General features: G+C 34.2%; 1 protein-coding gene across 1 annotated transcript in view; it reads left to right on the top strand.

Annotated features, from left to right (window-relative positions):
• The window catches only part of LOC129218730 (DNA (cytosine-5)-methyltransferase 3A-like), a 130450-nt gene that overhangs the window by 32551 nt on the left and 85091 nt on the right, over nucleotides 1-12808 (top strand). Inside the window, exons 7-11 of the mRNA XM_054853053.1 lie at nucleotides 3309-3439; nucleotides 3669-3721; nucleotides 4064-4235; nucleotides 4554-4618; nucleotides 5071-5125. Of these exons, the coding sequence (XP_054709028.1) occupies nucleotides 3309-3439; nucleotides 3669-3721; nucleotides 4064-4235; nucleotides 4554-4618; nucleotides 5071-5125 (476 nt within the window). The remainder of the gene's footprint in view (nucleotides 1-3308; nucleotides 3440-3668; nucleotides 3722-4063; nucleotides 4236-4553; nucleotides 4619-5070; nucleotides 5126-12808) is intronic.

Below are 12808 nucleotides of genomic sequence, written 5' to 3'. Positions count from 1 at the left end.
ACTGGGTATGTCGTCTAAAGAAATCGCTATATGGTCTCCATCAATCGGCGAGAAATTGGTACCTGGAAATTGATAGGGTTCTCCAAGGTCTAAATTTTGTGAAATTTAAATGTAGTAACTGTGTTTATACAAGAAACAGAAATGTATTTTTATTGATGTATGTAGACGATATAATAATTTTTGGAAAAAGTGAAATTATAATTCAGGAAACAATTCAGGATTTATCTGAACATTATGATATTAAGGAATTAGGGAGAACTAAAAAATTATTGTTGGTAGAATTTGAAGAAATAAAGGGGGGAATTTTTATACACCAAAATTCTTATATTAAGACAGTTTGTGAAAATTTTAAAAAGTATCAATACCCATACTCGACCCTCCCAATAGCGAAAGGTACAATTTTGTCTTTAGGTGATTGTCCAAAAACGGACCAAGAAATAAAAGAAATGGAGAAAGTACCTTATCGCAATTTATTGGGATGTTTGTCCTATATAGCAGGGAAAACTAGACCGGATATTGCCTATACAGTTAATCTATTATCTCAATTTCAAGCAAATCCGGGTAAAAAACATTGGCAGTGTTTATTAAGACTTTTAGGTTATTTAAAATATACAAATTATTATAAATTAAGTCTATCTGCAATAAATGAAGTTAAAATCAATGGCTTTTCTGACTCAGACTATGCTGCTAATAGGGACGATAGGATTTCGATGGGGAGAATTATTATTTACATTGACAGACTACCTATTATCTGGCGAACATTTAAACAAAAGTGTGTTTCATTGTCCACCATGGAAGCTGAGTATATCTCTTTAACAGAAGCAGCAAAAGAGGTGGTGTGGCTAAAAAGAATTTTAGAAGAAACATCACATTTTGAAATAGCTGGATATAAATTTAACGGGTCTGTGATTAATTGTGACAATATAGCTGCAATAGAATTTTCAAATTCCCCTATAGAAAATTCCAGAACAAAGCATATTGATGTCAGGTATCATTTTTTGAGAAATTTAGTAGAGGAGAATACATTTGAATTAAAATATGTGAAAAGCGCAGAAAATCCTGCGGATACGTTTACCAAGCCTCTGACTCGGGGTACATTGAAAAAAATGTGCAAATTCATTTTTGGTAATTATGAAAATGTAAAAGTTTAATATTCAAATGTGTAAATTTTTCAATGTTTCTCAAAAGTGTTTAAAATTTTTAAAAATTGTTGTTTGAAATATGTCAGTTTTCATGTCGTTTTGAAGTGTATCGTGCTGTGTGACCGAGAAGGGGGGAATTTGTTGGCATAAAATATTATTTTATTTTTATTCTCGGTCCACAGCCGATAATTTAAAGAAAATATTTTAAAGTTAATTGTTACCTACTTTAAGCCCAGTCTGGTAAAAGTAGAATTCAACTAGTTGGTGCTAACACTTCAATCGACAATTCCCCCACGCCATAATTAATGGCGACTGTTTACTGAATCCATTGAAGATTGCATGTCTCGATGTGTCGATTCAGAAGAAGTTGAGTTGTCACCTGACTGATTCGAATTAATTCCATTTGTTGACCGCACGTGCTATGGAGAGGAGTACGAATATTCGCGGCAGTGGAATAAACAAATGAGTGATGGTGGAAGTAGAAGTTAGTGTGGTGACATCATCGAGGCATGGAATCTCATTGGCTGATGACACATATATATTGAGGCGAGTGGCAGCACTCTCTCTTCTCTCTTCACTTTTCAACGATCCCCAGTTTTGTTTTGATCGTGAAGCCTAGTTCGGCTCACGTATGTGTGTGGGGGGGGGGGGGGGTTCCCCGCGGTGCTAGCAGGGGTTTTTTAGTGGTGTGTAAATGGTGATGAATATTCACCGTGCTTTTCAAGTATTGAAATTTTCCAAGTCCTGGAATTAGAATGAGTCCAGGTGAAGAAACACTTGTGTTGTGTCCGGCCAATTGATAATGCCGCGGAAGTGAGTTCCTAAAATTCTACCTGAGATGTTCACCGAATCTTCGAACTGTCTAACGTTGCCTTCCTGCTAAGGGCGTTCCTGAAGTGAGTTCCGGAAGACTTTCTGTGCTCCTGGAAGTGAATCCTTCGAACTGGCCACTGACTTCATCGACTAATTGGTGACATTTTTCTTTTACTTATTGGAACCACTTTTGTTGTAATATTTTGGGGGTGTTCTTTTATGGGGATATTGTATTATAGTTCTAGTCATATTTAATAAATGTATTTTTCTGAAACATGTTTTTTGCTTGTCTCCAACTTGACATTACACGGCCAGTTAATGTTGGCTTAGTTTAAATCTCTTAAATCTTGGATTTTTGAACTTAACTTTAATTATGCCAACAAAACTTGAGCTATAGCTCTTTTAGAATATTAAATTTTTCACTTGAACAGCTTTGATAGACACTTTGGATGACAATATCTTTTAGAAAATAGATATTTAAGTGCTGCAACTGTAACCCATTAAAAACAAGTATTTTTACAATGGAATCATGTAGTACAAGCTTTTGAATTATTTTTGTTCAGATTTCATGACAACCTAAAATCAAGGATAATTTTTCCCTATCCCACTTTTTCACATGTTTACGTGCATGCTACACAAAATCTAAAGAACTGAACTTCACAAAAATACTTGAATATATTAATGGCTAAATGTACTTTTAGCGCTAAAAAATTCAGGCTTCCAGTGTGATAAAATTTTCTGTAAACTTAGTCTAAACTTAGCAGTTAGACACAAAAAGCTGATGTGCTATTTTGGATCACATTTGTCGGAGATCCTAGATCCGCAGTATTAAAATCCAGGAAGCTGAAAATTTGCATAGGCACCTCTATAAAATTTCTTCCGAATCGGAGATGGTCGAACAGAGACCCCTAAGCACTTGACATGGAATGACTCATATAACATTACTGGTTTAATTTTTTTAAAAAAAGGACCATAAATGATTAATAAAGATAAAAATGAATATCATTTGGTATTAACCTTTTGGCATTTGAAGTATTTTACAGCAAGTAACTGTCACTCCCAATAGGGTGGATAATTTTAAGAGGGCTCTTGATCTTCATTGGAAAATGATTAATTGACTAGGATCAGCTACACTTGGCTTAGAGTCTGTTTCTAGTCATCACTTCTGTATTTGCATTTGTATTCAGCATAAGGAATGTGAGTTTAGAAATATTGAAATATATTTATTGGTGATAATGCTTCTCTCTGAAAATAATGCATTGGTGTGAACTGTTGCCTAATTGCTATGTATTTGTTTTTATTCTTTCACATATCTAAGCAGATATGTATATATAATCTAATTGCTTCTATTAGATGTCTGCATAAGTTGTTGTAAGTCTGGAAGCAAAATTATCAGAAGCCATCCTTTATTTGTTGGTGGTCTTTGCCAGCAGTGTAAGAAAGCTGTTTATAAAATATGCAAAAAACCATGTGGTCAAGCCAGGGCAAGTAAATTATATAATATTTTTGCATTTTATTTTTATCTGTTTTAGTTAAATAAATATTCAAGTTTCCTTTTTTTGAAGTTCACTATAAGCAATTACACAAAGAAGAGTTATCAAAACCAAATGAATAAAAGGTTTGTCTTAGAACAATAAGTTACTAATAAATGATGCAAATAAGCTCCAGTACTCTAAGGCAAAGCGTAATTTTAAGTATTTTTTACGGATTCAGAAAAGGGAATTGGATCAAAGTTTAGCAAATAACATTCACAGGAATCCCAAAAGGTTTTTTGCTCACACTAATTCCGAGAAAATTCGAAACCATCGAATTTGACCAGTGGTTGATGAGCATGGAAATTTAATTTGTTAAAATTATTTAATAGATGCGGTTCCATCAAATTGAAAAACTAATTTTATTAGATCAAATTGAAACATTTAGATTTATGAAGAAAAAGACTTAAATACTGCTAATACTAGTAAGAACAAATAAATCCAAACAAATGCCTATCAAAACTAAAAAATCATTATAAAATGATTTTAAATGTGTTAAAAACAATAAGATAAAAAATAACTTTTAAAAACATTAACTTTAAATACAAATGTGATGACCAGCAGCAAACAAAGCAGCCAAGAGCTAAGGTCCATCCCTCATCAGTTTGCTCTCCGGGCTCCCACCCCTCCAAATAAAGCATATAAAGTTTATACTGATTCCAAGACAGGTGCCATGCCCCTGGTTTCAGACTGGGCAGTCATGGCCTCTCGTTGTCCCTGGCAGCTGGCTCTGGGTCCAGTTAAGTTGGTTCTTTACAATATACAGTCATCCCTCACCACTTAGTGCTTCAACTATACTCAATGGTTTGGGAGTCTGGGTAACAAACTCTAAATTCATCTCATTTTACTGAGAACAACAGTCTTGAAAAATAATTTGAATCCTTGAAAGTTTGCATCTCATGTTCACATTTTAAGTACATTTTAATTTAAAAAATACTTATTGTCACCTATGTAGTACCAGTCACACATACTTTTATTGAAAAAAACCTGTTTTATGATGTTTTTGCATTAATTGTTTGTTTCTGTTTTTAAAACCTTTTCCTGCTTAATGAATTAAATATTTTAGGATTTCTGTATTGTATGTGGAATTGGTGGAAGTTTAGTTTACTGTAGCAGTAATATTTGTTTAAGGTATGTAATGATTCATTCTTTATTTTCATTAGCTGTGGTATGGTTCTGAAAATAGGGAATTAAGACTTTTATTTTATATCATTTTAATCAACATTATAGCAGCAGCTGCTAATTTTTATTCTTGCTTAACAGAAAAAAAAAAAAAATGCAATAGTTCTTTTCTTCATGACAATTATGCAACACACAAGAAGATTAGAGGATATATTTTTTATTAGAGAAAGAGGGTTTAAAAATAACTTAAAATCCAAAAAATAGCTATTATGATTTTTTGAAAGAAACCTTATGAATTATACTTTTTAGGAAATATTTGAATTATGTACCACATATTGTTTAAATCCATTAAAAGTTCTAGATTTGGAAAGTTTTCAAGCAAACATCTAGCATTTTCAAATTTAGCAATATAGATGAATTGCTATTGATTTAATATTTGAAACTTACTTTGGGTTTTTTAGGGCATATTGTAAAGTTTGCATTGATTATATGGCTTCAAAAGATGCTTATGACAAAGTAAGTTTTTTTATGTCATTTGTCTTTCCATCTTTTTATACATTTATTTCAACCGTAATGTATTATTTTGTTATTTTCATGCTGCTCTTTAAAATTTCATTAGTTTCTCAAAGGTATGATACCTAATTTAATGTTTTTTGAGAACATATTTTGATTTTCACTAGGTTCACTATACTATTGTCCTTTCTCACTTTCATAACCAAGTATTTTGTCTTCTGTACCTTTTCAAAACTATGTTCCATTAAATAAAAAATTAAGTTTTTATATGTGCTAATGATGAAATGTCTGCCTTTTTTTAAATCAATGGTCTTCAAACTTTTATTTATCTACCAAATGTAAATGAGCCTTTATTGGCGAGTGAAAATTGGTGTAAGTCACAAATGCTGCATGTCATATCTCGTTGAATATTGGTCATACTTATGTCTAACTTTTTGTGTTGGAATTATTTTTCAATGGAGATAATTTCAATAAATATAAGTTAGGGGACCTGGGACCCATATAAAAACTTAAATTTTGTATTTTTTAACTTATTTTTATTTTCACGTCAAACTTTCAATATCTTAACTGCATATCATTTTGAACATTTTTGCAATTGGAGGTATACATCTAGGACTAACGGTTGGGAAAATAAAGGTCTTGCAGGTTAAAACGGAACACCCTGTATTTACATATATGTGGGAATAGTTTTTTTTTTCTGTTGATTGCATCAAGTATATACTCCCCTGGCAAATTTTAAAATGATGAACAACAAGGAACTTGACATACATTTATTGAATTCTAATAAAAAGAAGAGACAAATCTTCATTTTATTGCTCCTGAATGTAAGGAAAGGAATTGATACTAGTACTGAGTGCTTGCAACTTAACTTTTTTTTAAAACATAGCTTCTTCTTTTATAATTAGAATTTCAGGTTACCCAGGCAGATACAGATCCTAATTTTTCTGGTCAGTTGAACTCAATTGTACATGCATATATATATAACAGGGTCCAACAAATACCAGGTGTCAGGTCAACTAAAATACATACCTAAGCGACTAATTGTTTTACTATAAAAATCTTTGAGAAGACATGGTGCATTAGATTTTCCTATAAGCTCATTGAAATAATTTCTCTAGCACCTAAAATTTTCCCTGGCTCTTTCGATTTAAAATTTTTCTCTCTCTGTCTCTTTTCCCCCCTGTCTAAATACATGAAGGGTCCAACAAAGCCCGGGCCACTAGTTTTTTCGGAACAAGAATCTTTCAGAAGCCATGTTACATTGAAATTTTGGATAAACTATGAGAAATAAATTTTCTAGCGCCTAAATGTTTTTCCTGGCTCTTAATATTTTACAATTTTTGTCAGTCTCTGTATATATAATAAAAATATCTATAATGTACAGTGCTGTCATCTTTTCTTGTTTTACATATTACTCCAAAGTGCAATATTATTATTATGTTCAATATTTACTACAACATCTTCAGGGTTTTTTTGTGTATCAAAAATTCTTTTATTTTGTTTATTTGCTGATTTGCAATGTGTTCCAAAACCTGTGAGCCTCTTTTTAGGGTATGCTGCTCCCAGCTACTGACGAAGAAGTTACAAATACAAATACAAAAGTGACGACCAGCAACAGGCTCTGGGCCCAGCTAGACTGGTCCTAGTCAATTTACAATCCCCAGTGAAGATCAATGGCCCTCTTAAAACTATCTACTCCTTTGCTCATTACCACCTCTTCCGGTAAGCTGTTCCAAGGATCCACTACCCTGCTAAAATAATAATTTTTCCTAACATCCATGTTAGCCTGAGATTTAAATAGCTTAAAACAATGACCCCTTGTCCTGTTTTCAGTGCTAAACTTCAGCCCCGTAACATCTTTCATTTTAATAAATCTAAACAACTGAATCATGTCCCCTCGGTCTCTTCTTTGCTCAAGACTGTACATTTTTAGCCTTCTAAGCCTGGAATCATAGTCTAAGTGAGAAAGTCCATTTATTAGCCTTGTAGCTTGCCTTTGAACCCTTTCCAATACATAATGTCTTTCTTAAGATAAGGAGACCAAAACTGAACAACATACTTCAAATGAGGTCTTACCAAACTTCTATATAAGAGCAGAAGAACTTCTTTAGATTTGTTTGAAATAGATCTATTGATAAACCCAAGTATCTTATTGGCCTTGTTACTAGCAATGCTGCACTGTTGGCTAAACTTTAAATCCTGACTTATTAAGACCCCCAGATCAGTAACTTTGTCTGCCTGACTAATGACTGAACCTTGCAAATAATAACTTGTACACTTATTTCCATGCCCTAAATGTAGCACTTGACATTTCCCAACATAAACAGCCATACCCCATTTATCAGCCCACTCCGTAATATGATCTAGATACTCTTGCAGCTGTTTTGCTTGTTCTTCATTTTCTACAGTCCCCATAACTTTGACATCATCAGCAAAACAATTCATGTTCCCAGAAATATTTTTGTGAATATCGTTCATAAAAACAATGAACAAAACAGGCCTTAACACTGATCCTTGAGGAACCCCGCTTAAAACCTCACTCCAATTAGAATAATTTCCCCTTACAACTACCCTTTATTTCCTTCCAGTCAGCCAGTTTTTTACCCAAATGAAAGTTTTCCCTCCTATTCCTATATCAGCTAATTTGCTAAGTACAGCAACATGCGGTACCTTATCGAAGGCTTTTTGAAAATCAATGTAAACAACATCTACAGGCTTCTTATTGTCCAAAGCCATGGTAACTTTGTCATAGAAATGTAATAAATTAGTTGCACAAGATTTACCTTTCCTGAAACTGTACTGAAAACTAGTCAATAGATTATTAGTCTCTAGAAAATTTACTATCTTAATTTTTATCAATGTTTCAAAAATTTTGCAAACCACCGAAGTTAGACTCACAGGTCTATAATTTCCTGCACTCCCTTTAGACCCTTTCTTGAAGAGCGGTGTAATGTTAGCCAGCTTCCAGTCCTCTGGCACTGTCCCCGAGTTATAAGAAGCATTGAAAATATTTACAATTACATCTGCTAATTCCTCCGCACATTCAACTAAAATTTTTGGATAAATATTATCAGGTCCCGGAGCCTTAGTCTCTTTAATTTTTTTCAAATGAAGTAAAACGTCATCCCTGGAAAATACAAAGTTCTCAAGCTGTACTATAGCTTGTGTCTTGTTGGTGTCAACTGTTGAGATACAGTTATTGTTAAAAACACTCGAGAAAAAGTTATTAAGAACATTAGCAATATCACTATCTTCCTGAATTAAAATTCCGTGCTCATCAACCAATGGCCTAATATGACTATTTCGAACTTTCCCCAAATTAGTGTATGCGAAAAACCTCTTGGGATTCCTGTTTATGTTATCTGCCAGTCTTTGCTCCAACTCTTTTTTCTGAATACATACCAAATACTTAGATTTATGCCTTGCCTTACAATATTGGAGCCTATCTGCACTGTGACCAGTTTCTCTAAACCTATGAAAAGCAGCTTGCTTGTAATTTAGAGCATCTTTAGTTTCCCTGGAGAACCACATTGGCCATATTTTAGTGTTGACACCCTTTCTATTAAAAGAAACATGATCAACAACTGTTTTCGCTAGCTTTTCCTTAAGCTCTGCCCACTGAAGATTCACATCGCTATTGTCCAATCCAGAAGAAAAAACTGCATTCAAACTCTGCCTAAGTGCCACAAAATCAGTATTTCTGAAATTGGGCACAAACCTAAAATTCTCTACTTTGTGCATATCAAATTTCATCCCAAACCTAATACTGTTGTGGTCACTGTCTCCAATGTGTTCCCCTACACATAACCCCTGGACCGAACCTTCCATATCACAGAAAACTAGATCCAAAATCACGTCCTGTCGAGTACCCTGAGTTACAATTTGATCTAAAAAAGTCACCAATTACTTTCAAAAATTCGTCTTCTCTGCTATTACTATGGTAAAAATTATTCCAATCAATTCCTGGAAAATTAAAATCTCCCATTATAATGACTGACCCCTTGCTTGAAATGTCACTAATAATACTAAACAACTGTTTATCTTGACCCCGGCTTAAGTTGGGTGGCCTATAAATGTTCCCTAAACGTAGTTTATTGCCCTTATTGCTCATCAACTCCAGCCAAATCATATCAATTTCATTAGATTTATCATTAATTACCAATTCATTGCAAGTTAAAGTGTCGCTGACATAAAATAAAACCCCACCACCTCTTTTACCTACTCTATCTTTTCTAAACAAATTATACCCAGCAATAGATAATAAATCATCATCACTTTCGGTAGCCCATGTCTCGGTAACTCCAATAATATCCAACCTCTCGTCTATTATTATGTTTTTCAATTCTTCCATCTTGTTCGTAATACTACGAGCATTTGTATAAAAAACCTTAAGTAAGCCCATCTTACCTTTATTTAATGCTGCGCGATTATTTGAATCCCAACTGCTAAAATCTTTTCTCTTACTAGCCACCCTATTTCCGTTTCTACTAAAATCCCAATAGTTAGTACCCATTCCAATTCTGCTCCTTAAAGCATGCCCCCCATTCCAACTTAGTTTTTTGATTCTGAATCCTCTAAAACCAAACCACTAACCATTTTGACCCCGTAGAGCTCAGATGCAGGCCATCCCTAGCAATCCAATCGCATTTACATTTACTCCGCACATCAATAAACCTGATACTACGCTTAACGCAAATTTCCTTGAGTACCCGGTTCATACACCTAGCCCGTTGGTTTAACCAACTCCTATGCACTCCATATCTGGGAAGCAAACCAACCACTTGGACATTTGCCAAACAGTTGGTTCCTTTGTCCAACAGAGAATCCCGTTCCTTAGTAAACTCATTGTTGTTACGATGGCCTACATCGTTAGTTCCCACCCACAAAGTAACTACATCCTCTTTATTAAATACCCCCTTGTTTTCAGCAACCTTATTTACATCTCTCACCCGAGCCGCTGGCAAACAACATCTAGCCACCTTACGTCTGTCTAACTCTGCCTATTGAGTTTCCCACTTCACGCACCATTGAATCTCCCAAAATTATACCCTTTGTTTCCCAGTCTGTTGCCTCAGCAATAACTTTCCCCCTTACCTCTGGAATATTCCCACTGTCTAACACACAGCTAATGCCCACCTCCTTTTTACTAACTTCCTCCTTTACCTCTAGAATATTCCCACTATCTAACACACAGCTGATGCCCACCTCCTTTTTACTAACTTCCCCCTTTCCCTCTGGAGTGTTTACCCCATCTACACTCTTACAGCCTAATGCTAACTCACCCTCCAAAGTAAGCATCCTAACTCTGATTTCTGAGAGTTCATCACAGTTATTGCAAATGAAATCCTTCTCAGACTCGTCCTTCCCCTTAACCAGTAAAACGTGGAACCCGAGTTACCTCGGAAACTGCAGCAGTGGCCCACACCGTGCAACCCGAGCCCCTGGAGAAGGGGCAGAGGGCTTCACTGCCGAAATTTCGGGTTCTTCCTCTTTTCGGAGTTCTTTTGATGAGGGATTAGTGTCAAGAGGGTGGATCACAGGGGCGTTTCACCCCTTCAGCGACATTCTTTTAAACTTCGATCCGAAAAGGAAAGAAATGCAATTTGTTCAGATGATTGTGAATTTTTATTTTACACTATTTCGCTACAATTTCTACTTCAGAAAACTTCACAATTACCTATTTTCTTGGATTCATCTAAATACATATGTATGATTTAAGTTTATCTTATCAACGAACTGCAAAAACTAAATTAAAAAAATAATAATTTGGTTACATTTGGGTTTTTATTAGGGAAAATAGTATTGCGGGAATTTTTAGCTTGCTAAGCGGAACTTGTATGAGAACAGCATACAAATGAAAATTTTTTAATGGTATTTTACAAAATATTGTGCTAAAGGCATATTCCTGAATTCTAATTCGAACCCTGAATTGCATAATTCATTTAGATCACCAATAATGTTAAGTGTCAACAAATGAAAAGCTTCTTATTTCCAAAAGAATGAAACAAACACGTTTTGTCATTTTAATAAAAATATGCACAAAACGTACGTTTTGTTTTCTTATATGAAATGCCATGAGGATAGGGATGGCAGTTTAAAAATAAGGCGTTTGTAAAAACTTGATCAATTTGATCCAAAAATAAAACGATTATTTACAGGGGAGAGTGGGGGGGGGGGGGTGGAGAACCTGAAAAGAAAAATCTCTGAAATAAAAGAAAAGTCTTAGAAACTGTGCTAAGAACAAGGCTTGATTGCAACAAAGTACATTTCCATAATCACAGTAATCTTTTCCATTTTATCATCCTAATACTGAGTTTTAATCGCTAAGAAAATTTTCGCGGTTAGTAACAACTTAACTTACGTTGGTAAGAGTGCGTGTTTCCGTTTTACACATAACATTCGATAAATCTTCTCCGTTAAAAAGTTGCCTTATCAGTCAATGTGTTTAATTATTACTAAATTTTGTAGTGATTGAGGAAAATATATGTGGTTGTATTTTGACGTTTTGGATGATTACATTCATTTAGGAATGTTATTCGTCGGTGTTTCTTAGTTTGAATACATTTATTCTTGGTAATTTTTCAACTTCGCATGTTACCATAATTTCCTCCTAGAAGTAGATTGTATATAATGAACTCATAGGAGGATTTACGAGAGTGCCAGGGAATGCGCCGTAACCGCAACATTTTTTAATTGAGTTTTGAAAAAAAAAAAAAAAAATCATAAATCAATCAATAAATAAAATATATTTCATCAAGAAAAAAAGTTTGGTCACTTATATTTTTTTAGAGCTACAATGCGTCATTATTTTCATGAAAACAACCCTCCCGCCATAATAATTGTTTTAGATCACCTAACATACGGGGGGGGGGGGGCAGTTTCAGCTTGCACTTCCCCAAATTATTTTCCGGTGGCGCCATTGAGAGATCCCCTGTCGCTCTTGGGGTATACCCCCTTCCCTCGACACCTGGTATTGTTGCACTCCCAGAATTCACAGCACAAATCCGCCCATGAATGAAGGTAATTTGAGATACATATTTTCGGTAATTTATCATTAGCCAGGCTTGTGAAACTGGCTTCTAATTTATCATTTAGCATATTATCTAGTTTATGATGCGTTGATTTTAACTTTATATTTAATCTTCCTTCTTATTCAAAGCTCAAACTGATTCTGCTTTTCAAATAGGAATCAAGTTTTTCGCTAGTCTAAATAGACTGTTATATTTTTTAAATAAAAAGGAAAAAAAAAGTTCAGTTGCGTCACTGTCTTGCGTATTGAGCGATATATTGCTTTGAAGTTTCATACAGAATTACAGAATAGGGTAATATATTTTGAAACGAGTTTAAGAAAAATCATACTATGTTCACATGTACCATACCCCCTTTCACCTAAATATATATACGTATATATATATATATATATATATATTTATTTATTTGCGTAAGCTTTAAATATAAAATCAATTCTTTCCTATTCACACTCCATTCTCTATTTATCTTCCATTACATAAAATATGATTTTTAAACAAATGACAGCCAGTAATTTTGGGACTACTTTGAGGTAAGGCCCATTCGTTTTATACCTGTCAGGGCATCAGTTAGAAATAGAAAACGAAGTACAGTCGAGCCTCCATATATCGAACTTCCACATATCGAAATTTTCTATGTATCGAAATCCCAGCAAAC

The sequence above is a fragment of the Uloborus diversus genome, chromosome 3, assembly GCF_026930045.1.
Source record: "Uloborus diversus isolate 005 chromosome 3, Udiv.v.3.1, whole genome shotgun sequence".
Lineage (NCBI taxonomy): Eukaryota > Metazoa > Arthropoda > Arachnida > Araneae > Uloboridae > Uloborus > Uloborus diversus.
This window is presented reverse-complemented; position numbering and strand designations above follow the sequence as displayed.